Genomic DNA, 24,896 nt, shown 5'->3' with positions numbered 1-24,896 from the left:
AAGGAGAAGAGGAGATGAGGATGTAGGATGGAGGGAGAAAGGACAGGACGGGTGATGAGAGGAAAATGTGGGAAGTGAGAAGAGGCTTAAAGGGAGGCAAAGAGGAAGTGGAGACGGAGAGGAGAGGAGAGGAGAAGAGAAGACAAGAGAAGATGAGAGAAGAGGTGGATGGGGAAGTATAGGCAGACAGAAATCGGACTCCGGTAGACGTGTGAGAGGACCTTATTCATTTACACATGAGCTAAGTGGTGGGATGAGGGTAAGGGGGAGAAAAGATACGGAGCAGTGTAAAGTGAAATTGGCATTTCCAATTTGCTCCCTGACACACTGGATTTGGTAGACGGGGCTTGACCATCCCATACGGGCAATGGGGCCTGTAGCACACAGACAGACACACCACTTATGATACAGTCAAAACTTTCCTCCACTCTGCCCTCATCCACCAGGATGTATATACTCAACATATCACTACAGTGAATTGGACACAGATGCTTTATAATGTTGTCCTGTGTGTAGATACGTTCACATTTTGATGTAGAGCAGTAGTTGTTTTCCACTCAGAGGTGAACAAGTTAGCAACCTAATCCTCTACAAAATACATTCAAAATACATTGAACTGCTTCTTGTACAACACATAGGCCTATTAATACTGCAACATTTTTTGTCAGTGTCTTCCAAAATGCATATGATGTTCCAACATTGATTCATATGACCACTGTCAGATCTGCCAACTCTATACTGATGGTCTGGTTATGTTCAGGCAAAGGAGAGGTGGCAGGTTAAGGAAAGAGTGAGGTCATGGTTAAAGGAGATCATCACTGACTTTAAGCAGGAGGTCTCCAGTGTCTCCACCATCTGATGCTTTGCATGCCCATCCATCCACCCCAACCTCCTCTTGAGAAGGTTTTGTTCAGGCTTATAACAACACCACGCGACTTCTCCCTTTGCTTCTCAGAGACAACTGTCATTACTCGCATGGCCACAAGAGGTCACTTTTCAGCAAATTGTAAACATAGGTTGCATGAAGTGAGACCAAATGTTGAATGCTGTGATGGCTTTGTCTAGGCAACTAAATCACTTGTTAAAAAAAGACCATGGTTTGGGTTAAAAGTCTCATGCTTCAAGTCAGCACCGACTTTTAAAACATTTAACCAAGACCACATCATCTTTCCCTAATCGTAACCAAGTGCTTTGAGTTACCATGATTTAGTTGCCAGGATATTGGAGCAGAAAAAAAGATAATTGTTGGCAGTGAACATTTTGCTAAAAATCCAGTCACAATTACTTTTCCTAAAAAAGTAAAAAACATATTTACTACTGCAAATTAGTTGTATTTGAATGTAATCTTTGGTGTGGTTGCTTTTCAGCACACTGGTAGAGACATTTTATTACAAATGATAATTCATAGCAGCAGAGACATTTTGACACGATCAGTCATCCAAGCTGATCCTGTAGTGCAGCCAACAGTACTTTACTGCACCAAAAGGCTGTAATTTATGGGCCGGTTTGCAAGTCTGAAACACAGATACAAATGTACTAAAAGGTGGTGCAACTTTAAAAAAATCTGTATACCAGCATAGTATAAGCTACCAGACCCGGCCTGTGGCATAGGCAGAATAGGTGAATGCTAGAGGAAGAAAAAAAATCTAAATTTTTAACTTTTACTAGTTTTTACTGATACTATTTTAATACTAGTATTTCGAAATACTAAAACACAACAACACAACAACATAACTAAATAGCCTATTAAATAGGCCCTGTTTTCTGGGATGCCCCCCTTAGTTAGACTTACCTGATTGTAAGGGATGGGCAAGTTATCTGAACTAGCCTGAACTATCCGAACTATCTGAAATCAGAATGCTTTCAGTAGCAAATCTTGTCCTGTTGCCTACAGATTCTGTATTCATATGCAGATATTTATCTATAGAGATTAGGCAGTAAGGTACCCGGCTGGGCAAGTCAGAGAGGCTCTTCTGGAAGAGACGGAAACTATTGCAGACCCTGTGGTGAAAGTTGAAGCCCAGTCTTTAGCTTAGAGTCAGCCTCCATGCAGCTAGATGTGGCTGTCGACTTGCTGAAGAAAACCAGAGATTCTCTCACCTGCTACAGAAACACTGGGTTTTCTGATTCACAGACAACTGCAAAGGAGATGTGCTTGGAGATGAACATGGAACCACAAAAAGGCACTTTGGTTATGAGGCTCCAGATGAGCCTTTTGGTGATGCACTTTGAAAAATGGAAAACCATATTTTTTGATGTTGTAGTGGTTACAGCCCTCTCTTCGCTTGATGAGAGATTTCATAACCTGAGAGAGGTGAATGACAAATTTGGAGTGCTCCTCAACTTCCCCAACATGTCAAAAGAAGAGTTGTTAGAGCACTGTCAAACCCTGAGCACTGCTCTAACCCATGACAGACAGCCAGGTATCGATGGCAGGGAACAAAATTTTCCACATTTGCCATCAAAAAATATGACAGGCATGGAACTCTTGACCTTCCTGCATGAAAAGAAGCTGACAGAAATTTACCCCGATATGTGGGTCGCTCTGAGAATCTCTGCCACTCTTCCTGTTACAGTGGCTGCTGCTGAAAGGAGTTTCTCTAAGCTCAAACTCATTAAAACCTACCTGAGATATACTATGGTACAAGAACATCTCAGTCAACTTTACATAATTAGTATAAATCATGTGGTGATGTCATAGATGACTTTACTGCAAGAAAGGCAAAGCTGTAGAACAATTTTTGTGTGCAATACTCTTATTTATCATCTTTATAAATATTTTTATGTCTGCACTGGCTTCTTTAATATCGTATTTTGTGCAATATCTTATTTATAATGTTTTTATTGTGTGGGGGTTTTTTGTTTCTAAAATAAAGAAAATCTCAAAGACATAAATCTATGCAGTTTCTGTGTGAGTGTATGAACACAATGATTGGTGGTAAAATTGGCTCTGATGCAAGGGGGCAACAGCTAAAATCTTGCCTAGGGCACCAAATTGGTCAGGGCCGGTTCTGTAAGCTACTGATATCTATGTAAACTGTGTTATTTCAGTCCAGTAAAGGTTCAGCCTAGAGAGAAAATTAGACAAAATAAAGGAAGAAATAAAAGAAAAAGAAGAATATGAACAAGAAGAGATAGAAAAAAAGGAGACATTGTAAGCAGCCACAACCAGAGAGGTAAATTGTCTACTTGCTATGGATTAAGATTCCACCTCTGTGCCTCACAGGATCTCAGTGCAGCCTTTGACACTATTGATCACTGTATACTACTAGACAGAATAAATTGTAATTTTGGCGTCTCTGGCCTAGCCCCCTCTTGGCTTAAGTCCTACTTATCTGAAAGAACATAGTGTGTCTGCTATAATAATATTATACCTAAATTCTCTGATGTTAAATATGGAGTACCTCAGGGCTCAGTTCTTGGCCCTCTGCTTTTCTCTCTTTGTATTTCGCCTCTTGGTCAAATTATACATAGTCATGGAATAAATATCCATTGTGAACGGATGATACTCAGCTGTATTTGCCTTTACGGGCTGATGATCATACTCAAATTACTAAATTAGCTGCTTAGCTGCTGTGAAATTTGGATTTCACTGAATTTCCTGCTTCTAAATTCGGATAAAGATAAAGATAAAGATGCTGGTCATTGGCCCTGCTAGACACAGACACCAGTTTGATCATGTGACAGTAACTCTCGACAACTGTGTGATTTCACAAAGTGAGAGCTAGAATCTTATCTTAAACAAGAAAATCTAACCATATTACACCCATTTCTAGCCTCCCTTCATTGGCTTCCTATCCATATTAGATCAGACATTAAGGTGCTTCTGCTGACTTTATAAAATCCTAAATGGGCACGCTTAATCATACCTGTCTGACCTCCTTAAACATCATATTCCATTTTGAGCTCTCCACAGGGCTCCTGTGTGCACCAAAAAGTTAAAAAGAAGTCAGCAGGAGGCAGGGCCTTTTCCTATAGGTCCCCGTTCTAATGGAATAACCTCCCTGCTGACGTCAGACAATCAAAGTCTGTTGAGTCCTTTAAATCTGAACTTAAAACTCATCTTCAATGCCTTAACCTTTAATTAGTTGTCTTTAACTGAGTACTTCCTGACCTTCTACTGCACGGCGAGTACATTTCTGTCTAAATTAATTTACTAAGCGCTGCCCTGCTGACGAGATTATTGATTATTGCAACCGTTCTGATAACCACTGCATCTCTCTAACCTTCTGTTTGTTTGTTCCACAAGCACATGTGTGTCTAAGCTGTCTGCCCCTCTCTCTTCTCTCCCTCTCTCTCTCTCCCTATTTTCTCCTCCTGTCCTGTCTTGTCTCTCAGGCATCTCTTTGCTGGACCAGCACCCATCCTGGAACCGCTCTGCTTCCCTGGCTGTCAGTGCCATTTCCTGAGGTTTTTGATCTGGTTTATCCTTTCCCTTTCTTGTCTCTTCTCTCATGTATGTGAACAGTGTGATGTGAGTTTCTCATGTGTAGTCTGTCCTCCTCCCAGGTCTCCATGTTGATGGAGGTGGCGTGGCTCAGGTCCTGTTCTGTTCTGGTGGCGCCTGGAAGCTTCTTGGCAACCTCATCGCATTCTTCATATATATTATAAATCCATTATTATTTTGTTATCCTGTTCAATGCTGTAATTCTGTAATTTATGTTCTATTCTGCACACACAACATCTATTGCATGTCTTTCCGTCCTGGGAGAGGGATCCCTCCTCTGTTGCTCTTCCTGAGGTTTCTTCCATTTTTTTTCCCTGTTAAAGGGTTTTTTAGGAAGTTATTCAAATCGAGGGTCTACGCACGGAGGATGGTGTATTGCGGTACAGACTATAAAGCCCCCTAAGGCAAATTTGTGACTTGTGATATTGGGCTATACAAATAAAATTGACTTGATTTGACAGAAGAAGGAATGTGGGAAGTCTGGTTCTCTGTTGAGACAGTAAGAAGCTGAGAGACACACAGACAAATGAAACCACAGGATTCTGGGAGGTCAGCAGCTTTGGATTCAACCAAAACCCTCTTTCGCCACAAAAGAAAGGCTGATTGGTCTTATTCCCTTCCCACTAGTTCAGCGTGACCCTGATCCATCACACATGAGGCAGGCTGTTGACTTTATTAGCATCACTATAACGTCCCACTGGTTAAAGGCCTGTGTACGGTGGCTACCAGCCTCAGTGAAACCACAGGACCAACACACACACACACAGGCCCACGTACTCCTCCTACTCTCTCTGTGGCGTGGCCCCCATTAAACTTTAAGGGTTTCGACTTGTCTGCCGTCACCAAAACACTGGGTGAGCTTGTTCTCTTGTCAGTCCCTGCCCACCCTGCTGCCCGCCACATCATGCTTTATTCATACTGTCACATGGTTTAAAACGCCGACACAAACCACACTGTGACACTTTGCCACCCAGTCACACTGTGCATCACCCACTGTCTAACTCGCTTCCTGGGGGACACTGTTTTGTAAAAGATGAGTTTTGTGCCAGTATTATACTGAAAATAAAAGAGAGACAAGGAAAACAATTCAGGAGCGGACAAGCAACGGAGGCAGAAGGATGATTAAGGGAATCTGAGGACAGGATTATGAGGTTACTTGATCTTGTCAATTCCTGCTCCTATGCAAAAAATAATTATGTGTGTATATATATATAAAATCACATCAGGGCAGCATTCGGTTGTGCATCCCAATGCTTCCTTTATGCTGGAATTTAAATAATTCATCACACTGATCTTCGCCAGTCACAAGTTATTACTCCACTCTGACCTCTGAAATTTGAAATTCCTCTCTAATGAGATTTAGAAGTATGGCTGCCACCTGATATAGATGAACGCATTTTGCCATAAGTTAGAGTTCAGTTTAGAAGGACAAGGCATCTACTTATCCACAAAAAGTCCCTGTAAAGTTCTTTTCAACGATGCAGTGATATTTTACCAGAGGTCAAAGTCGCTGTAAATGTTTTCATCTTCTTGATGGAGGTATGCTCAGGCTTTTTTGATGGAAAGAAGTCTAAGCGAGACATAAATGCAGAGTTTTATTCCAAAATTAGACAGTCGCAGATAACTCTGACTTCATGATTATGACTCTGGCATCAAAGAACATCTAATTATGGAACCTGTATTTGAACCTTTCTTTACAAAATGGCAACATTTTTAAAGATCTGTGTTTGAATATTGAGTGTTGACGATCACAGGAATGAAAAGCTTTGAGGATATCTTTAACTTTTGGGTGAAGAAGCAAAATGAACAAGGTTAGGATCTACACTGTGAAAATATTCACCACAGAGTGTTTAATATAGATTACTAAAAGAAGACAAATCTACTTTCTTTACAAATTCTAAGTGCTAGAAGAAACAAGATAACTTTATCTCACCACGACGGCAGAAAGCTTCTGTTTGACTGTTTTGAGCTTGTATTAAAATACTTATCTAGAATGCTTAATATTGTAAGTGATTTTGAGGTGTTAACAGTTTTGGGGAGCTCCCAATCCACCCTACATGTCCCACAACAGACAGGGAGGAGCGTGGCTCTGCCGATATATGGACATGAATTGCTCTGTATATTAATTGTAGCTGATGAATCTCAAATCATTTCAAAATATTATTCCAGGAAAAAATTGACTCACTGGCTGAAAAGAGCTTCACCTAAAATCATCTTTCTTTAAAAGTAAAGACATCTATGTTGCCTTAATGAGGAGCTTTCGCCGGTTTTTGTTTATGTGATTTATTATCCGTGCTCATGTTTTCCACATTTCCTGCGTTTAATTATGTTTCTGTCTCTCAGCCATACCACTCTGGGTTACTTCTTTGGCCTTCATGTAGGATTTCTTCCATACTAGGCATTCCTCTGGTCTACTGCTGATTAGGTGTTTGGATTTTTGCCCTGCTGGCCCGCAGCTTGTTTGAATTATTGATTTCAGCTATGCAAATATCTCAGGTATGGCTTTGTCGTCAAGAAACTGGTGATGACTTCTGCGTCCCCTGGGCGCTTTTTTCACTTATCGAATTGAAATTTGCAGCTATCGACTATCAGCATGTCACTGGCTCTTGGTAGAGCTTTGATCTGAAAATGGTGGCACGAGAGCTGTTAAAAGCTCTGTGTTGGTGAAAACCCTGCAGGTAAGAGTAGCTCTACCCCTACCGAGAGGCCCCTGTGCTGGCCTGCCGTCCTGACTCTCCTCCCCTGAGCGCCCGGAGCTGCTGGAGATGAGTAATCAGACTCATTACTGAAGCCTCTGGCCAGCTCCTCCATGTCACTGCATGTAATTAATCTACCTGAGCCAACTCATAGTGTAGGTCCCCCTGGGGAAGAGAGGGGAGAAGAGGGGAGGAGAGGAGAGGAGAGGAGAGGAGAGGAGAGGAGAGGAGAGGAGAGGAGAGGAGAGGAGAGGAGAGGAGAGAGGAGGAGAGGAGAGGAGGACAGCTAAAGAGCAGATAAGGGGAAAGTGAGAGGAGTGGAATTAGGATTAGAAGGGAGACGAGGACAGCAACAGAGGGCAAAGAGGAAAAAGAGGAAAGGCAATGAGAGCTGGTAAGGGATGACAGCAAGAGGAAAAGAATTGGAGAGATACAAATAGGGAGAAAGGAGCAAATGGGACAGAAAAAAACAGGACAGTAAGGGAAGGAAGGAGAGGAGAGTTTAAACAAGGAAGAGATAAGGCAGATGAGAGGTATAGAGAGGGGAAGGGTCAATGAGTGGGGACAAGGGAAGGAGGGAGGGAGAGAGGGAGGGGAGGTGACAAGAGGAGAAAAAAGGAGAAAGAGGGGAGGAGGTACGGTAAAAAAAGTACGAGGTGAGCAAAAAGCCGTCCCTGGCCTCATTACAGTAACACACCAGCCTGGCTCGGGTTCATTCGTTATCTGCTCCCACACTCGTTTATTCTCTCGCTACATGAATTGTCTCCATGGACTGCATGTCTCCACAGATTGTATGAATAGATTTATGTGTGTGTGTGTGTGTGCGTGTGCGTGCTTGCTTGTCTGAGGGACTGAAAACTGCCGATGTTAACAAAACAGAGCAGCTGGCTGGTCAGGAGGGAGAAGATAGAAAAAACCAAGAGGTGTGTGCATATGCGTGCGCGTTCACGTGCAGGTCACCCTCGTGTAATTAGTCATGTTGAAGGTTACCTGAGCGTGTGTTAAAAATACACTGCAAGCACACACATACACACACACACTCACACAAGTCCCCTATTTCTGCTCAGTTCCATTCATATGAATTCAACGGGGCTTTGATAAACATTTTTTTTTTTTTTTTACATTAAAGAAAACAGACTGTGCATCCAAAAATGAATGAGTGCAATTAAACAAAATTAAAATATTTTCCACTCTTTACTTGACACTTAAACTGGGTTTATTTTCTCTCCTCTGATCCTCTCTGCCTCTCTGTCTCTCTCTCTCTCTCTCTCATCTCCAGTACATCTGCAGCCAGTGTGCGCTTTTAGCTGTTACTGTTTACTCATTAGTGATTCCCCAAAATAAGATTACAGAAGAACATGTGCGTACACGTAAATACTGTACTTTAAATAAAGTTTATATTGGGCATATCTGCAAACTGCATTTGTTTTCCTACAACATCTACTTCTTGCAATCAAAGCATGATTAGGGTTTTCAATGGTTATACTTAAGTATAACTCAAAGTGCTTGGGTCAGGGTTCGGGGAGGATCATCACCTTGGTTAAATGTGTAAAAACTCAACGTTGACTGGAAGCATGATATAGGTCGCATTGATGTTTTCAATATGTAACTAAAGTCACCATCTTTCCCTCACGTTAATCAAGTGTTTTAGAGGCATAATGACAGATCATTAATCTCTCTATTGTCAAAGTCCTGTGCTTTGTCCACCCAATCATCCACCCTGACCTTGAATTAGAAGAAATATAAATATTTTAACGTAATCGTGGCACCAGTTATGTATGCTCCAAAATGTATTGCAGAAAACTGTGTTGCAGAAGAACACGTGCATGTGTGTACTGTATATATAGTTCGTGTGTTACGTGTAGCATGAGCAAGTCTAGACCAGTCTCAGGTCTAGACCAGTGTGTGAACATAAACACACACAGACACACACACAGCCTGTCATCCTCCAAAAACTTCCTGTGCTGCTCACAAGTGTGCCAGATGCATGGTGTTAACAGTGGGAAGTTCATACACACAGACACACACTCACTCAGTGTTTGATAGCCTATGTGTGTCAGTGTAATAAATCATGTAAAGCAGGTTGCTGGTTGTTGCTGATGCTACAGTCTCCGTCTGCTCCACATGATTAGGGAGAGGATCATGTGGAGAATCTCCATATGTCTGCTTCACGTTGGGTTTCCAAACCCCTGGGGAGGAAGTGTGTGTATGTGTGTGTTTGTCCATGAACAAATCGGTAGGTATCTGTGCAGCTTGTGTGCATCCTATCTGTGTGTGTGTGCGCCTGTGAGTGTGTGTGTGTGTGTGCACGTCGGCGTGTGTTTTTCCTGTGAGCATCCCAGTGTGCATCCATGCATACTTTGGGTCCCTGGTGTATTTGAGTATGCAGGTTCAATGTTTCAGAGTTGGCGAGGGGCTAAATAATGCACAAAGAGACAGTAAGATTGAATGGGAGTGTACATCTACTGCTGGCTAATTTTCTCTGTGATTTATTACACTCTACTGTCCCAGTCACAGCCAGCTGTGATACATATACACACACTTCCCTACTGAGAATACTGAATACGACGGTAACCAGAGTGCCGATTATCAGTCATAGAGGATCTTCTATACATTTGTCCTCTGTATTAACTCGTTCACTTTCATTCAACACACTCATTATTACTTATAAGGAAGTAGTTGCTGGTGGAGAGAAGGCTATGAGTGCTGCCACAGACTTCAACTGTTCTTCGACTATGTACAACTCTAATGAATAAGTTAAATAAACACATATGAATGTATATGAACATTTTAGCTCCTTAAAGCTGCAACAATAAACATGTTAGAGTTAGGCAGCTGAAGAACCAGACTTTTTTTATTTTTTCTCAGGAGTTTGTGGAAAGCAAAACAGAGCTAAAAGGAGAGTAAATATTGGACTTACATTTATCAGATGGCCAGAAGCACCAAACACCAAATGTTTGCTGGACGTGTAAACAGGCAACAGTGCGTAAAAGCGATCGCCATCTCGACTTTCCGAGGCCACGTTCGTCAAAGTGTGTGATTTTTAGCTTGTTGTACGGTGTGAAAATCAAATAGCGGACTCGAAACTTGCTTCATTTGTATAATCCATCACAGTAAACATTGAGTCAGCGTTCATTTTATTAAAGTTAGGGAGGTAATGCGATGTAGACTTTATAAATCGGTCTGCGCTCTAACTGCATTACCACGCAGCAATAATGTGACACTGACAGAATTCGTGGTTGGTTTGTACACCGTCATATATAACGCTAGTCAAGCAGGTTTCAAAAGTATGCTAATAGATTTATAATGATAAAAAATAATAAAAATGCTGCCAAATAACTAAGACACAGCATCATAGTTAGCTAGTTGTCTTTGTGTTGATATTTCCGCCCTGATTTTCCCAACAGGTGCTGGGATGTAAAACAAGGTTTGGTTTACTAGGTTTCGGACACCTGCGGTTCCTTTGATAATTAATGTAGTCTCCTCTCGCCTAAAAACTCTACAACCTCATAACTTTGCATGGCTGAACAACTTTGTTAGCCGTCCCCATTGTCCCAACTGTCCTTCCGCACACTCTGCTGTTCTAGTTCATCTCAGCACTTTCACTTTTGCACAGATCATGATTTCCTTTTTCTTTCAGCATCACTTTCTCAAACATGCAGATCTTTTATATTCCACATACGTTCTCTCTCCATCTGTTACTCCCTCGTTTGTTTGTTTCCCCCCCCTAGTCTGCTTGCTGAGCTTAGTCTATCTTTCCTCCTCTCTGTCTTTCTTTATTTTTCCTCATTCTCTTGTCCTCTTTCTACTTCCTCCATCACACTCTTTGTTACATTGTCATTGTCTGCTCCTAATTCCCTCACCTCCTCTTTGGCTCTATCTTCCTTTGTCTTTTTGCTTCCATCTTTTCTGTTTTAGTGCTTTTCACAAGCTTGTGTGTGTGTGTGTGTGTGTGTGTGTGTGTCTGTCAGTCTACCACACCACTGAAATTCATCATCATTTTATCTACAGCTCCCTTAATTGGATCCTATCATAGTCCCACCTGACGAGGAGAGAGGCGGGGGGTGGAGAGAAGGAGGTTTACTCGCTCACAGCACCACATGGATGTGTACTTATGGGCGTGTGCAAACAAACAAACACACACACACACTTCAGCCCCCAACGTCTAGTTTCATAAACAGCTGCAAAGTTGTATTGAGGCTTGTGTGTTTACTATTTTCCCTGCCTTTTGCAAAGAGAACTTTGGGATTTTAGAAAACATTAAAGTGCATCGAGGATTGAAGAAATGAATGTGAGTACATGTGTGTGTGTGTGTGTGCGTGTGTGCGTGTCCATTTGGTTTGCCAGTGAACCAGAGATTTGCTGAGGAAGGTCTCTGTCCTCCAGCATCAGCAACTCTCGGCAGTTGTACCGGTGTAGTAATGAATGTATGTGAGTGTGTCAAACACTGGGGATGCAAACTGCTCGCTGCTGTTTCGAGGAGTAAGTGCTGGTGTTTGGAGGCGTGGGAGGCTTTGAGAACACACTTAAAAAAAAACCAAGAGGGAGTGAACAAGAATAACTAACATACAACTGGTCTTAGAGCAATCTGTTGTTTATCTACATAACATTCTTTAGACGTATAACAATATCGGTTGTAACATCAAAGATGGAAGTCAGGACTTATGATATATGGAGTTGTCATTCAAAGCCATTAAATAGTAGAGGCTTGAGTTCCTTTGTGCTTATGATTTTGACCAATTTATTCAAATATTCGACTTGATGTGCAGCAATTACTATTTTTGCCTCACTCTCTGTTCAACAGGCTTTCAAATTGTCAGGTCATTGAGGGCGCATAAAAAAACCCTTAATAACAACCTTAAAAGTCAAATCTCAAAGAACACTCGCATCGACGCAACCCGCTAAATATACACAAATTACCTTTCCAAAATACAAAAGAACTGCGGGAGCCATCATTCCGACAGCCCCGGAACCATTTTTCCCATTGTTACCATTTAACATCAGAGGCAGAACAACTTCCAGGATGGCTGAAGCTCATTCTTTCCCTTTGTAGGGAGAGAGTGAGTGAAAACAGCAAAAACAGCAAGCGGCCTCAAACCCCATCTCGAATCAGAGACGTGTTCCTGAGCCCAGCGGTAATGCAGCAGTCGGCTAAATGACCCGGAGCCCCTGACAAGTGTGTGACAGGCTGGAGAAAAGGCGGCTGGTGAAGCTGCCAGAGTCACATACTGGTTCCCGCTGCCTTTCAACTGCGAGGACTTGCTATCGGATCCATCACCGTCAGCGAGCGCCTCGGTGTGCCACTCGCATGTAAATCATATGTCTCGTTAAGCGGGTCGTAATTGGTGTTGTTAAAATGCCTCCCCTCTACCTCGTGCCCCAATAGGAGCTGAGGAAATTGACATTCCTGAAATGGTCATTCCTTATTGGCGGTGACAGGTTGACTGAAGGTTGAGAGGCAGGAAGGAGGAGTGGGAATGAAGAGAGAGTGGCTTTGTGACAGTCAGACCCTGTGGCCATACGCCTCAGTTTCAAGTCTTTGCCACACCGCTCTAGTCAGTCTCTGCAGCTAACCAGAGGTAATGCCTCACAATGGTTAAAGCCGAATGGATGTACTGAATGGAGTTCCTGTTGACAGATCAAACAGCTGGGATTGGTGGGAGCAGAGAGATAGTTGATTAGGATTGGCTGAGATGGTAATCAGTCTAATAACACACCCCTTAGACAACACATGAACTCACATTTATCAGGTCAGCAGACACTGCAGGAGATTTCACCTCTGTAAGCTGCTATAATTTACCTGCAGAGCTCTATGACGTCTTGAATGTGTGTGTCTTACCGTGGTCTTCTGACACTGTATGCTGGTGCTGTTGAACCTCAGAGCCGGGACGCTGTGTGTGTTTCCTTGGATGTGGAAGATACATTCGTAGTTCCTCTGTCCGGACTGTGGCTGGGGCAGGTTCTGGGCCAGCAAGGTGATCGGCCTCATGACTCCAGCTGGGATATAGATCTGGGTGGAAGGCAGGATCTGAGGACACTCCTGATGAGACGAGAAGAATAAGAATAAAGACAGTGAGACACATGACTGGAAAAGAAAGAAGGAGCTCTCAGCGGGATGCGGATCCGGCTGGACAGAATGTTCAGGACATGCTGCGGGAGAAAGGGGAAAAGGAAAACTGACATATTTGCTAGTGACAGGAAAAATACAGATCCAATATACTCCAAGATGCATTAAAAAGTCTATTTATACTAATTGACAAGTAATAATTATGAATTAGAAATGGTTTTAAAATGCATGTTGGCATCACCGCCTTACAGAACTCCCTCATGTCCATGACTGTGAATCACTCTGTTATTCCTCCCAAGAGCATCCAACCACATAAAACACTGTTCCAGCATCCTTTGTTCTCATGGTGGAACACGTTTGAAGAATCAGGCAGCCTAAAACCTCACTTAGAAATTATCAAGACTCTTGAGGATCAATATGTCCTATTTCTAAACCACTGAATATTGAATGTGGCAGTTACTTGTCAAGATGAGTACATGGCGTTTTGGAATCAAACCCTTCCCAGTATTAATGAGGCTGTTATGGATATTAAGCATGTTTTTGCCTAAAAGAATACACCAAAGGATATTCTAATTCTTTCTGTGTGGACAAAAATGAAAGCCTGAGGCAGCGTCTCTGAGGGACACAGGCAGTGTTAATTCTACTATGCTGTACTGTAAAACAGCTAGTCTGGCGGATTAGAAAAGGGAGACGACTGGGGGGTCAGCGCTTCCATTCAGCAGTTTCTCGCTGCTCTTCAATCTACAAAAAAAAAAAAAAAACTGGCTAGAACAGTAGCTTTGCACCATATTAATTGGAGGGAAATAACTGAAATCTCTAAGGGTTTTGTTTTTTTTTCAGCCCTGAGTAAATCAAAAGACAACATGCAGCTGTCAGCTGAAATCCATGCAACATCACCGCTCATGTGCTAGAATGAATTTGTATGTCAAGCTGGGTTGTTAACTGGTTCCATAACATTTCAATACATTCATATGTGGGATTGGTACTGCAGTATTTACTTTTACTGTACAGCATATTTTCTATCAGTAGGTTAGAAGTCTTAACTTCTTATTTTTTCTCAAAGCAAGAAAAAAAGTCGCACAAACTTTAGAATTTCACTCATTAATAGAACTAATTTCAAGCTTTAATTGTGTTTTTATTGATAATATTTGCTTTTTATGTATTGTCCAAAGATGGTGAAGTTATTGTTTGTAGAAAACTCTAAACTGACTAAAAGACTGTGACTTGTTAAGACATGATCAGCAGTATAAGTGGATAAAATGAGCTTCTGCAATATCATAAAGGCTATAATTACCACTGTTAATAGTTAATATCCTCTAATGTGTGTTTGGTATTCATCTGGAGACACAGTAAATAATCATAAAGACCGTACAAATACCAAACTAGAATTTATAAATTTAATCATATTACACTTTTAGCACCATTAAGCAAACTATAATTTTCCTATTAGGATAGAACGTTTATATCAAATGATAAATCAGTGGGAAACTGCATTATATTTAATCAGGAATGAATACCTAAAGTAAAACCACACAGCCTCGTACTCTGCAGAGTGAGCTCGATATGAGTTTGCTCTGTGCTGAGCTACTGTCTAATGGAGCATCGGTAATGACTTGCAGATTGGCCTGGGAACGGCAGAGAGGATGAGGAGGGGAGAGAGAAATTTGGCCGTAATGGCATCTAGAGACACTTCTGTTCCCTTCATGACAATAGAGCACTCTCCAACACCCAGAGGTGGTAGCGCTGATGCCATACGGGAGAGTGCAGGGGAAAACCGCAAGATGTGGAGATTATTTGACACAAGGAGCATTTTCAAAAGTGTTAGTTTGACATGTTTGCAGTTTAAAAAGGGTACTGACATGACATGAAACACAAGAAATAAAAGAGTGGATGAGGTAGAATGTACAATGTGTAACGCTAACCCATCTGACAACTTTCAGCTTCTTTTAGCTAAGTCTTTTGGTTTCTGCGAACATAAACTCCACTCTCATCAAACTTGTTTCCAGCCTCAGCAGGTACCTGTTTTTAACGAGAAGGTCTGTAGCTGCTGGCAAAATGAGGCAATAATAAGGCGATCGTATGTTAGTGTTGTGTTTTCAATTCATTCTGCTGCCCTGAAGTGGCCGAAAAAAAAGAATCAATTAACGCAGCTTTAAAACAAACCGTAAATTAACTACAACATATATTGATCGCCTGTTTTTAGTAGCAGACTGTGTCATTTAGATGTTTCGAACAGTAACTTGATAGTAACTGATATTCTTGCCAACTTGTCTTGTTCCATTTTATGTTGGAACATAAATTACCAGTTGGATAATGTGAAAACTCTCACATCCTACTTGTAATTACCAGTAGGAGGCTGGGATGAACAGGTTTTTTCCCAGCCAGAAGCTCACATTTACGGAGAATCTGACATAATGTGAATGTGGCGATGGAGTAGAGAGAAGAGGAGGAGGAGGAGGAGGAGGAGGAGGAGAGAAATAAGGAAACACAGACAGAGAAGAGATCAACTCAATGCCAGTGAGCCCAGTGAAGCAGATTGTCAATTAGTGAGGCTGACAGTTAAAGTTTAAAGTATTCACAGATGGCGACAGACCGCTAATGAACTGCTTCTAGCCTCTAATAAAATGGAAAACAGGACTAAAGACGCTGAGAAAGGAAAAGGGAAAGTGTATATGTGTGTGTGTGTGTGTGTGTGTGTGTGACTAGATACTCTGACTAGATGGCAGAGTATCTAGTCTGAAGTAGCAGTTATTGTTAATGTTGGAAGGACCACGATCGAGCATCTGTTCCAATTGTCGCATGGAAATCCTACCTGGCTGCCACACACACACACACACACACACACACACACACACACACACACACACTGAAACCACTTCACATCTGTGCCTCTCTGCCGGTCCCTATTGCTTCAACAATATGTACACACACACACACACACACACACTCTCCTAAGATCTCTTCCTTATTACTGATGCATCAGAGTCAGGATAAAAAGCACATTCCTCTGAGGAACTTGATAATGTGTACAACACACACACACATATGCATGAACACACATGCAAAGGAATATCCCACATAAGGCCTATATATACGGCGCAAAGACTCGCGATCACATGAAGGGAAAAGAGAGAGGGTAACGCACACACGCGTATACACGCACACAAAGGAAGGAGGGAACAAAAGATTTGGAAGCAGAGGATTGTGGGAGCTGTTTCATTAGGAGTGGTGACAGGTGTCAGAGCTGAGTCTGCATCAGATAGCGGAGCAGTACGACACAATGAGACACAACAATCTCTTCTACCTGGGGGATTCCTCTAATCCTTCGCTTTTTCCCCTCCTCTCTTTTCTTTCTTCCTCTCGCTCACACTTGATCTTTACATCTTCTCTCTCTCTCTGTCTCTCTCTCATTGCCTTGTTTTGTAACCTTAATTTTACCCAGGGATAACAGTCAACTGAGCTGATGCCCCGTCTTCTCCACATTCATACTGTTTCACACCTACGAGCCTCCCAGTATAACCAGTCTGCCCCCGGCGGCCGCTGGAAACTTCCCCAATACAAAACGCCCACACTCTAGATTTACTACAGTGTAAGTGAGGGATGAACAGTGATGCAGAGGGTGAGCAGAGATAAACCATCGGATGAGAAAGGGTGAGGAGAGGTGAAGCGAGAAGGAAGAAGGGGAGGAGATGAGGAGGCGAGGCGAGGTCTTGGGAGCCATCCACTCGTTTATTAAAGTGGGGGATGAGAGTCGAGGAGGTCAAGTTCCCGACGGAGGGAGGCAGGGGGTGGAGCGCTGCGACATGGGAGTCATACACACCGCTTATATCTATCCAAACTAATTCCCACACTACACACACACACACACACACACAAACTATGTTACATTTAGATAGATATACACAAAATGCACATAAAATAAAAGCACAAAACAAGCACATTCACATTGATCGTCGCGCGCGTACGACTACACACACCGATCCGAAGCTAAATCTTGCCCTCTGGCTCTGTGCAGTAAGTTGGAATGTTTTACAGTAGCCTTGGGGCCAAAAACACAGACACTGTGATCAAAGGTAGGAAGGTTAAGCCTTCAGCAGAATTGGTCTGAGTTTGTCTTCGATATTCCCAATTTAAAATCTCTATTACTCTTCTGTCACTTGCTTTTGGTATCTTTAGGCTCGAGACAGCACCTCTCCTTGGACCCCGAGGCAACATTTTCAGAATATGTTTGACTTCCCAAGTGTGTTTGAGCTGAAAAAAAAAACAAAAACATGTCTCAAATTCATACTGTGTATCAAACATGCCTGATCTTGGAGTTTGTGGTTTGTTCACATTGGAAGAAATTAGATATATGTGGAAATGCCAGTATGTGCACTGAAAGCTCTTAACTTTTATGTGAGGTATTATAGGGTGTTTCTGTCTCACAGCAGCTTTAATTTATAACAACAATGATGCCTGCATTCATTCTGGATGCATCAGGCCCAAGTATTGTGCTCACTAGAATACTGAAACTAAATGAAACAGAGCCATCATTAACATCATTAGTTTCAACTGCTTTTCCTGCTATGACAAGTCAAAATTTATTTTCTTGTAATGATGACTTATAAATAAAACCCTTTTAGTTCATTTTCTCATATCAGCGCCCACATTCATCAAATAAAAAAAAAACTCTAAGAGTGTTATCAATAATTATTCTGACAACAGGCGCTACAATTATAGACTGAAAGTGTCTGCTTCGTGACCGTCCGCAGCAGCGGTGGAGTTGCAGCACAGAGTGGCAGAGTGTGTCCTCTCTCCTGCTCTCTGCTGTAAACACACATAGCTGTTAGCGAGCAGCTGCTCTCATGTCTCCCCGGGTCTCGGTGCTTGTTTTCAGCAGAAACGAGCAAGACGTGGGAACTCGGTTTAGGTCTTGAGGAGTTGTAGCGTTTATTCACCGACAAATAGCCTGAACTGTACACACGCTGCGCCGTTCACAGCTATACTGCTAACTTCATCCTCTCTGCTCCGGTCGCTGCAGGCTCACCGTCACACACGCTCTCTCTCTCTCTCTCTCTCTCTCTCTCTCGATTGAACACTCACTACATACGAAGCTCTTCCTTCAAGGAGCTATGCTACAGTTTAGTGAACTTAAAATACATTTTTTTTTAAAAGTTCCCTGATGCTCAGGCCTGGTGGGGCATCAACTCATGCCTGGTGGTCAGTTAGCTCAGAACTGAAAAAAACAAGATTTTAGATGGACACAGGCATGAAAGCATTTACAATTTTCACCCTCCTCTCACCACCTCTTTGGTGGCCATTAAGAGAGTTGTATCCTAGGTCATGTTCATTTCCTACACTTAAGCCATAAAGAATATTCCATGGAGCACTTTCTTACTAAACCCTCATCTGATCTTCTCTCCTGCCCTCTGGCTGCTCTGCTGTTTATTTAACTGGGATTATACCTTCAGTCATGAACTCCCACTGACTAGGAGGCTCTACTGCCTCTCCATACATCACTTTTCCTCTCTCCATAGCGTCCTTTTCCTCACCTGCTTCTCCTTTCCCTTTTTCTACTCTGTCATCTTTATCCTTCCTCCTTCACTCATTGGGACATGATGTTTTAGGAGTAGAACACTGGGAACGTGAGAGAGCTATCAAAACAAACAGAGGGGCCAGTGAGACAGAGAATGAAAGGATGAGAAACACACATTACACTTGTGCACAGAGGCAGGTGTATAATGTTTAGAAAGTTTAACTATCCTGATGCTTTGCTGTTTGTGAGCCAGTTAAACATAATGAAAGAAAGAAAAAAAGTTAATTAATATGAGGGTTGAGACAGAAAGAAATATGGCATTTACTTCATCTATATTTACCTCTGACACACCCAAGGCCATCATATCATCTGTTTACACTCTTTCCTTCACTTCTAATTACTTTCTATCTGGATGGAGACATCACATCTACGATGATGTCAGAGCTGAGGCCAGAGCCCGGATTGGTCGGTGGCTGTCACCCATGAGGCCACCTCACTGAGGCGCTGACAACCTCCGAGTATGATGGATGAGGGACTCTGTGTGTTTGTCTATGTGTGTGAGTGTCAGGGGGGGTCACCACAGTGTAGAGGGTCCCCACAGATTAGCGTTACAGTCCAATGAACCATTTCAGAAAGGAGGGGGCAAGACCCCATCGACCAGTGCTGTTACACACACACACACACACACACACACACACACACACACACACACACACACACACACACACACAAAGAGAGAAAGGAAAGGACCTGATATTATGACCACATTTCCCAGAGGAGAGAGAGAGGAAGAGTCATCTCATGAGCAATGTCTCAGTTTTAGACACTAATATAGTTATACCCGTAGAGAATAAATCCATAAGAAAGAAACACACACACACACACACACACACACACACACACACACACAGAGAGCAGAGAACACCACAATAATGTACAATGGTGTATGCTACTAATCCCTATAGATCTTTCCATTCAATCAACACACAGACAGGTCATAAGGCTCTATCTGTATAGATCTCCTCAAACATTTTATCCTCCCATGTAGATACATCTCTCCTTCTCTTTCTCCTCATTTACAAATTCTTTTTCTTTATCAGTGCCTGTCTCTTACAACCCCATAGAAAATGAAGACAGGTCAAAACGGAGAGAGCTTTATCAGCTTATACATCACGACATCCAGATATTTCTGCTATACTCAGAGCAGTTGCTACACAATATAACATCCTCCCTAGAGGCTGTCTATGTAGTGAATCCTGTGCATCTTTTTTTATGTAAAAAGCCAAGAGGAGAGGTCAAACAAAGGCCAGACATAAACAGATATTTATCAGCACAGCAGCCGGGTCGTGCTACCCATAGTCTTCTGGCTCTTGCTGCTACAGAATAATGATGCTTCATATGTGGATTGTGTACTGCTTTCAGGCAGTCTGGTTGAGTATGTGCAGTACTGTTAGCAATGTAGGACCTTTTTCAGCCCTATGACCAAGGCTAATTGAAGAAAACACTTGTTCGTCCAAAAACGGATCAATTATTGGGTTACTTAGAATAGTTTTAAGATTGATGACATTTCTGGTCTCTCTAGGTGGTGCTCTATCATTTCAGCACCTCATTTTAACTTTTGTTCTTGTTCTGTTATTCCAAACAAACCACAAACATAAAATGCACCCCTTTCCTCTGCACTGGAAGTTTCTTCACAGAAATGACCTTCCAGGGACAAGAGTGCAACTAAAGAAGCTTATATGAACTGGACATATCAATCCCTGTTGTGTGATAGTGTGTTTGTATTCAACCCGCATTAAGCACCAGGAGGGTGGTGTTAAGCAGCAAAAGTACAGTTCATTTTTATGTGACTACTATTTTTAACTCTTATATTACCTTGTATGAAAGAACCTACTGTATCTCTGATCTAGGATTGTCATATCATGGAAGATATAGAAAATCACTGGATTTGTGGTGCACTGCTGCTGAACAACATTCCAGTTGGTGGGTGAGGCAAAAAACTATTGGTCTGTTTTTGATTTTACATAGTTTGTGTGGATTTTACAGTAGAAAGAGGATCTTCTTCTGTCAGAGTAATTTGTGTTTTTTGCTACTGTAAGTACACTGCTGGGAGAATTACCTCCTATCTGGTGAGTTTGTATTTTCAATATGATTTTCTGTAACAAATTTTGTGAGCCGCTGAAATGTCTGAGGAGTTTAGGGATGGTCATCCAGGACCACGATCTGTAGTATGGATCAGACCTCAACAAAACCCAAAAAACCTTACAAAAAGCATACATTTTCTAATACTGTTTGAGCCTGGTCTGCATGTGTCCAACAGTTCCACTTCTAGACTTGTAGCAAGCTACAGAAAAGATAGCGTGCCTACGGGGGAAAGACCTCTACTCCATAGACTGTATAGAGCTCTTCATCACACATGTCTCCATTAGAATAGCAGTGCTCTGTGTGCTATCTCTGATGACCAAGTGTGATTGTGTGTCTATCTGGATGCTATCAGGTCTGGATGGTCAAAGAGGAGGATGTAGCCGATAAGCATCAGCTAGTGGATCGATAGGACCTCTAAAAATACACAATCTGTTTGTGAGTGTGTATTTCTGAGGGTGACACGGTAGATACATGACAGATAACAAAACGCTATTCGGGACGGCCTAACTAAATACAGCCTACTGATATTTTTCATTTCAGCCCGAAGGATCAAGATTTGATGAATTTAGTTTTGTCTTGTGTGCGGAAAATGACAAAGTGCTTCTTGTCATGTGGGAACCGACCAAAAGCAGTCTCGCAACCCATTTTAGACCATGACCCAGTGAATAATAAGAGATTTCTGTGACCCACCTAAGAATCGGCCGACCTTTCAAGGTTAGTGTAAAAGCTCATGATAAGTGTACTGACTTCCCCATCATCTGCCTTCATGTTCTTGGGTTTTAGTTCCTCCATTAGTCCTGGGACAAGAAAATTAGATTCTTGGTCCCAAAGGTCCTAGGTCAGAAAAGTTTAAGCGATGCACAACACAGCCAACTTCACAACAAAAGATACAGCTCTATCTTGTATGCAAATTCACCGGGGCCATAAACTTTTGAAAGAGATCGCTTCTCTTCGCAAGTCCTGTTTCATCTTTTATTCTAGGTTTGTGACTCATCCCTTGTGCTTCATTTCAACAAGAGAACTTTTCATCTATTTTGCTCAAATGAAGCAACATCCTCCGTCGTAGTCTCAGGTGGAAGGAGGGCAGGCACCCATCGCACCAGACTAGGAGCTCTTCTGTTCAATAAAAGACACTTTGAACTGTGTTAGAAGCCTTTTGGAGTGTCCACCCACTCTTGCCGCCTTTTACTACGGGGGGTATGGAGCGAGGCGAGTGAAGCGGTAAAGATAAAACACAGAAAAACTTCATACTGTTACGAACTGAGATGCTGATACTTAAATGAACGTATGAACATAAATAACGTCTTGACTTCATTACAGTTTTATTGGAAGCCACGGAAAAATTCATCCATTTTACCTACTTTTCCAAACTTCGATGTAAGTTCTGCGTGTAAGTCTGTGCATTACCTTCATCATTTTTAATCAAAGCAACTTATTACCATTTTCCACACATCTCAAGGGGAAACTAACTCAAAGGAATTTACTCTGCTACAACATAGCCAACCTATGGGAACAGTGTAGATATGGCTATGACAGCATGTCTTATACAAGGATCCTATATGATTCATCTATAAAAAGACTGCTTGAACCTTGTATTTTATGTACTGGAATGAATCATCTAGTGAAGAACCCTTTTTTTAAAACTAAACCTGTATTATCTGAATCATGCACAAGAAAAAAAAAAGGTTGAGACCAACATGGACACCAGATCAAGTACACATGTCAAAAATTGTTGTCGAGATAATTCTGAGTGTGAATTTGAGCGTCCTTGGGGGTGATTACATCTTCAAGACCAAGCATTTGTTTGTTAAAATGTGTTTGGAGCATTTGTATCAAAATTGAATGCTTTGTCAGGTCTTCTTTATACATTTTTAAATCAGATATGTCCTGATGTTGGTCATTTTACACTAATTTTATGCTATTTTGTTTTGGCCATCTCATGCATTGTAAAAAAAGTCTTTATATTCCTCAAAGTAGGGTATTGTTTTGGTATCTGTACTGGTAACTGGTATTCGATACCTGGTATCAATATTTTACTGACACCATAGTCAAAAAATTCCAAACACGACCCAGTCTTATACACAGTGGTTAAAATTCAACAGAGTAATAATGTATTCCCTTTGCTGCTACACAGATAGAAGTAACTGGTAACAACTAGACAACAAACAAACTCATAACAAACTTCTGCAAGCATACTGTAGAACAATGGACTGAAGAGCACCGATAGCCCTGTTAATTCCTCTTCTCCTCCTCAGTTCATGATTCAACAGTTTGATGGCCATTCAACTCCACTGAATCCAGTGAGATTCCAAAACTCTTCCAAAACTCATTTCCCACATATGATTACTCTTGTGCCTTCAGAGCAACAGTGGAATGAGTTTTATTAAGCCTTAAACCTGCAGTGCGGCACTTTTACATATAATAAACATCTGTTACATTCCAGCTTTTGCCACACAAATTCACATCATGCTGATTATGCCTATCACTGCCAAATCTCTCTGTATTTCACAGTATATCAGAGTTTTTAATCTGGTATCTGGTTTAGCATTCCCTTGCCGGCGAGATGAATGCATGAATGCAGACTTCCATCAGCCGAGCTAACTTCCGGTTAGCTCTGTGCTAACTTGAACGGGGATAAAATAATTTAATAGTGCAGCTCTTCTGGACTTCCCAAATGTAATCCAACCAAATTAATCAAATTCTCTCCATTTTGCAGGGGTTGTGTGATGCTCAAAACAATTTATCCACCGTTTTACAGTGGCAACAGTGGCGATGGAGTAGGCTATGGCAGAGAACGTGTCGACAGTGTTTTTGTAATTATTCTCATTGCCAGAAGGGGGAGACAAAAGTCCTGCATTCCAGCTTTAAGCATGAGGGAGAAGTGGGGTCAGATGAGTAACTTGATTGAAAAACAGGAGTGATACAAGTCCTAATTTACAGACTTTTTAATGGATTCATAAGGCTCAGTTTATTACACAAAAAATATTACATCTATCCTGTTGTGTGGGAGAAGCAATGAATGGAAGCTAAGTAAAGACTAACGATGTAAAAGAAAAGAAAATCATCAGTGACATTAGAATATTTCCTATTTCTGTACTGCAGATAGAAAGTTCTGTAGCTCTAAGGATAATCTTAACGACAAACATATGATGCAATTAAAAGCTTTTCAGCAGCAGAGCTTCGAGAAAGGAAGAAACTAGGGCAGATAGCATTAACTAAATGACATGGAATTATTAAGTAGATACTAAGGAGACATGAAGCACGGGTGGTGTCACGACCCTCAAGTATCCTTTCATCTCCTGAATGGTTAAACATCTCTCACATCCTCCATCCTTCTCCTCTTTTCACCGGCTTGCACTCTCCTTCCTCTCCTTATTTTCAATGTTTTGTTAATGCTGCTCCTTCAAACACTGACGTCTTTCTCTTCTCCTTCTTACTTCACCAGCCTGACTCTTCCTCCCTGTGCTTGTTATTGTTATATTCTTCTTCCTTCATCTATGTCCTTCCTGCAATATTATATCTTCCCTTCCGCCCTTTTTCAAATTTACTCCTGGCCGAATTTTTGAATCTTTTTTCCAAGCCTTATTTAAGTATGCCAACAAAAAAAACCACATGTTCAATGAATGCTAATTTTCACAAAGCTTGTTGACAAACTGGCCTTGAGCAATTTGGATAAATGCACCATCCATTCCGCCATCATTCCAGAACAATAAGACAAATAAAACAAGCTTCCTGAAACAAACTTAATTGGAGGCATCTTATAATGACCTCTGACCTTCCTCTAGAGAGATTTGGTTTATATGCATTTCATTAACCATGTATGTGGAACTGACAAAGGCTGGATTTGTCACTTGTGCGCCAAATTACAGGCTGATTAATATTTGTTAAAGGGAAACCTACATGTTGGAAATTGTAATCATGGCTTTATTAATTGTCTTCTTTTGCAGAAGGCATTCTTCCTAATATTTCGTATGGACTGTGCACACAGTTTCATTAACGAGGCCCCTGGTTGTTTTAGCAAGCTTG

General features: G+C 41.7%; 1 protein-coding gene across 5 annotated transcripts in view; it reads right to left on the bottom strand.

Moving 5' to 3' along the window:
- LOC137184084 (plexin-A1-like) overlaps window positions 1-24,896 on the bottom strand; it is a 264,898-nt gene that overhangs the window by 79,807 nt on the left and 160,195 nt on the right. For 4 of the 5 annotated variants that reach the window (XM_067591429.1, XM_067591425.1, XM_067591428.1 and 1 more), the window contains one exon: window positions 12,983-13,183. In XM_067591429.1, coding sequence (XP_067447530.1) covers window positions 12,983-13,183 — 201 coding nt within the window. Of the gene's footprint in view, window positions 1-12,982; window positions 13,184-18,741; window positions 18,844-24,896 lie in introns of those variants that run through there. The other variant, XM_067591430.1, reaches the window with a different exon arrangement.

The sequence above is a fragment of the Thunnus thynnus genome, chromosome 6 (genome assembly GCF_963924715.1).
Source record: "Thunnus thynnus chromosome 6, fThuThy2.1, whole genome shotgun sequence".
In the NCBI taxonomy this organism is placed as follows: Eukaryota; Metazoa; Chordata; class Actinopteri; order Scombriformes; family Scombridae; genus Thunnus; species Thunnus thynnus.
The sequence above is the reverse complement of the archived record's forward strand: the minus strand, read 5'-3'. Positions and strand labels throughout refer to the sequence as shown.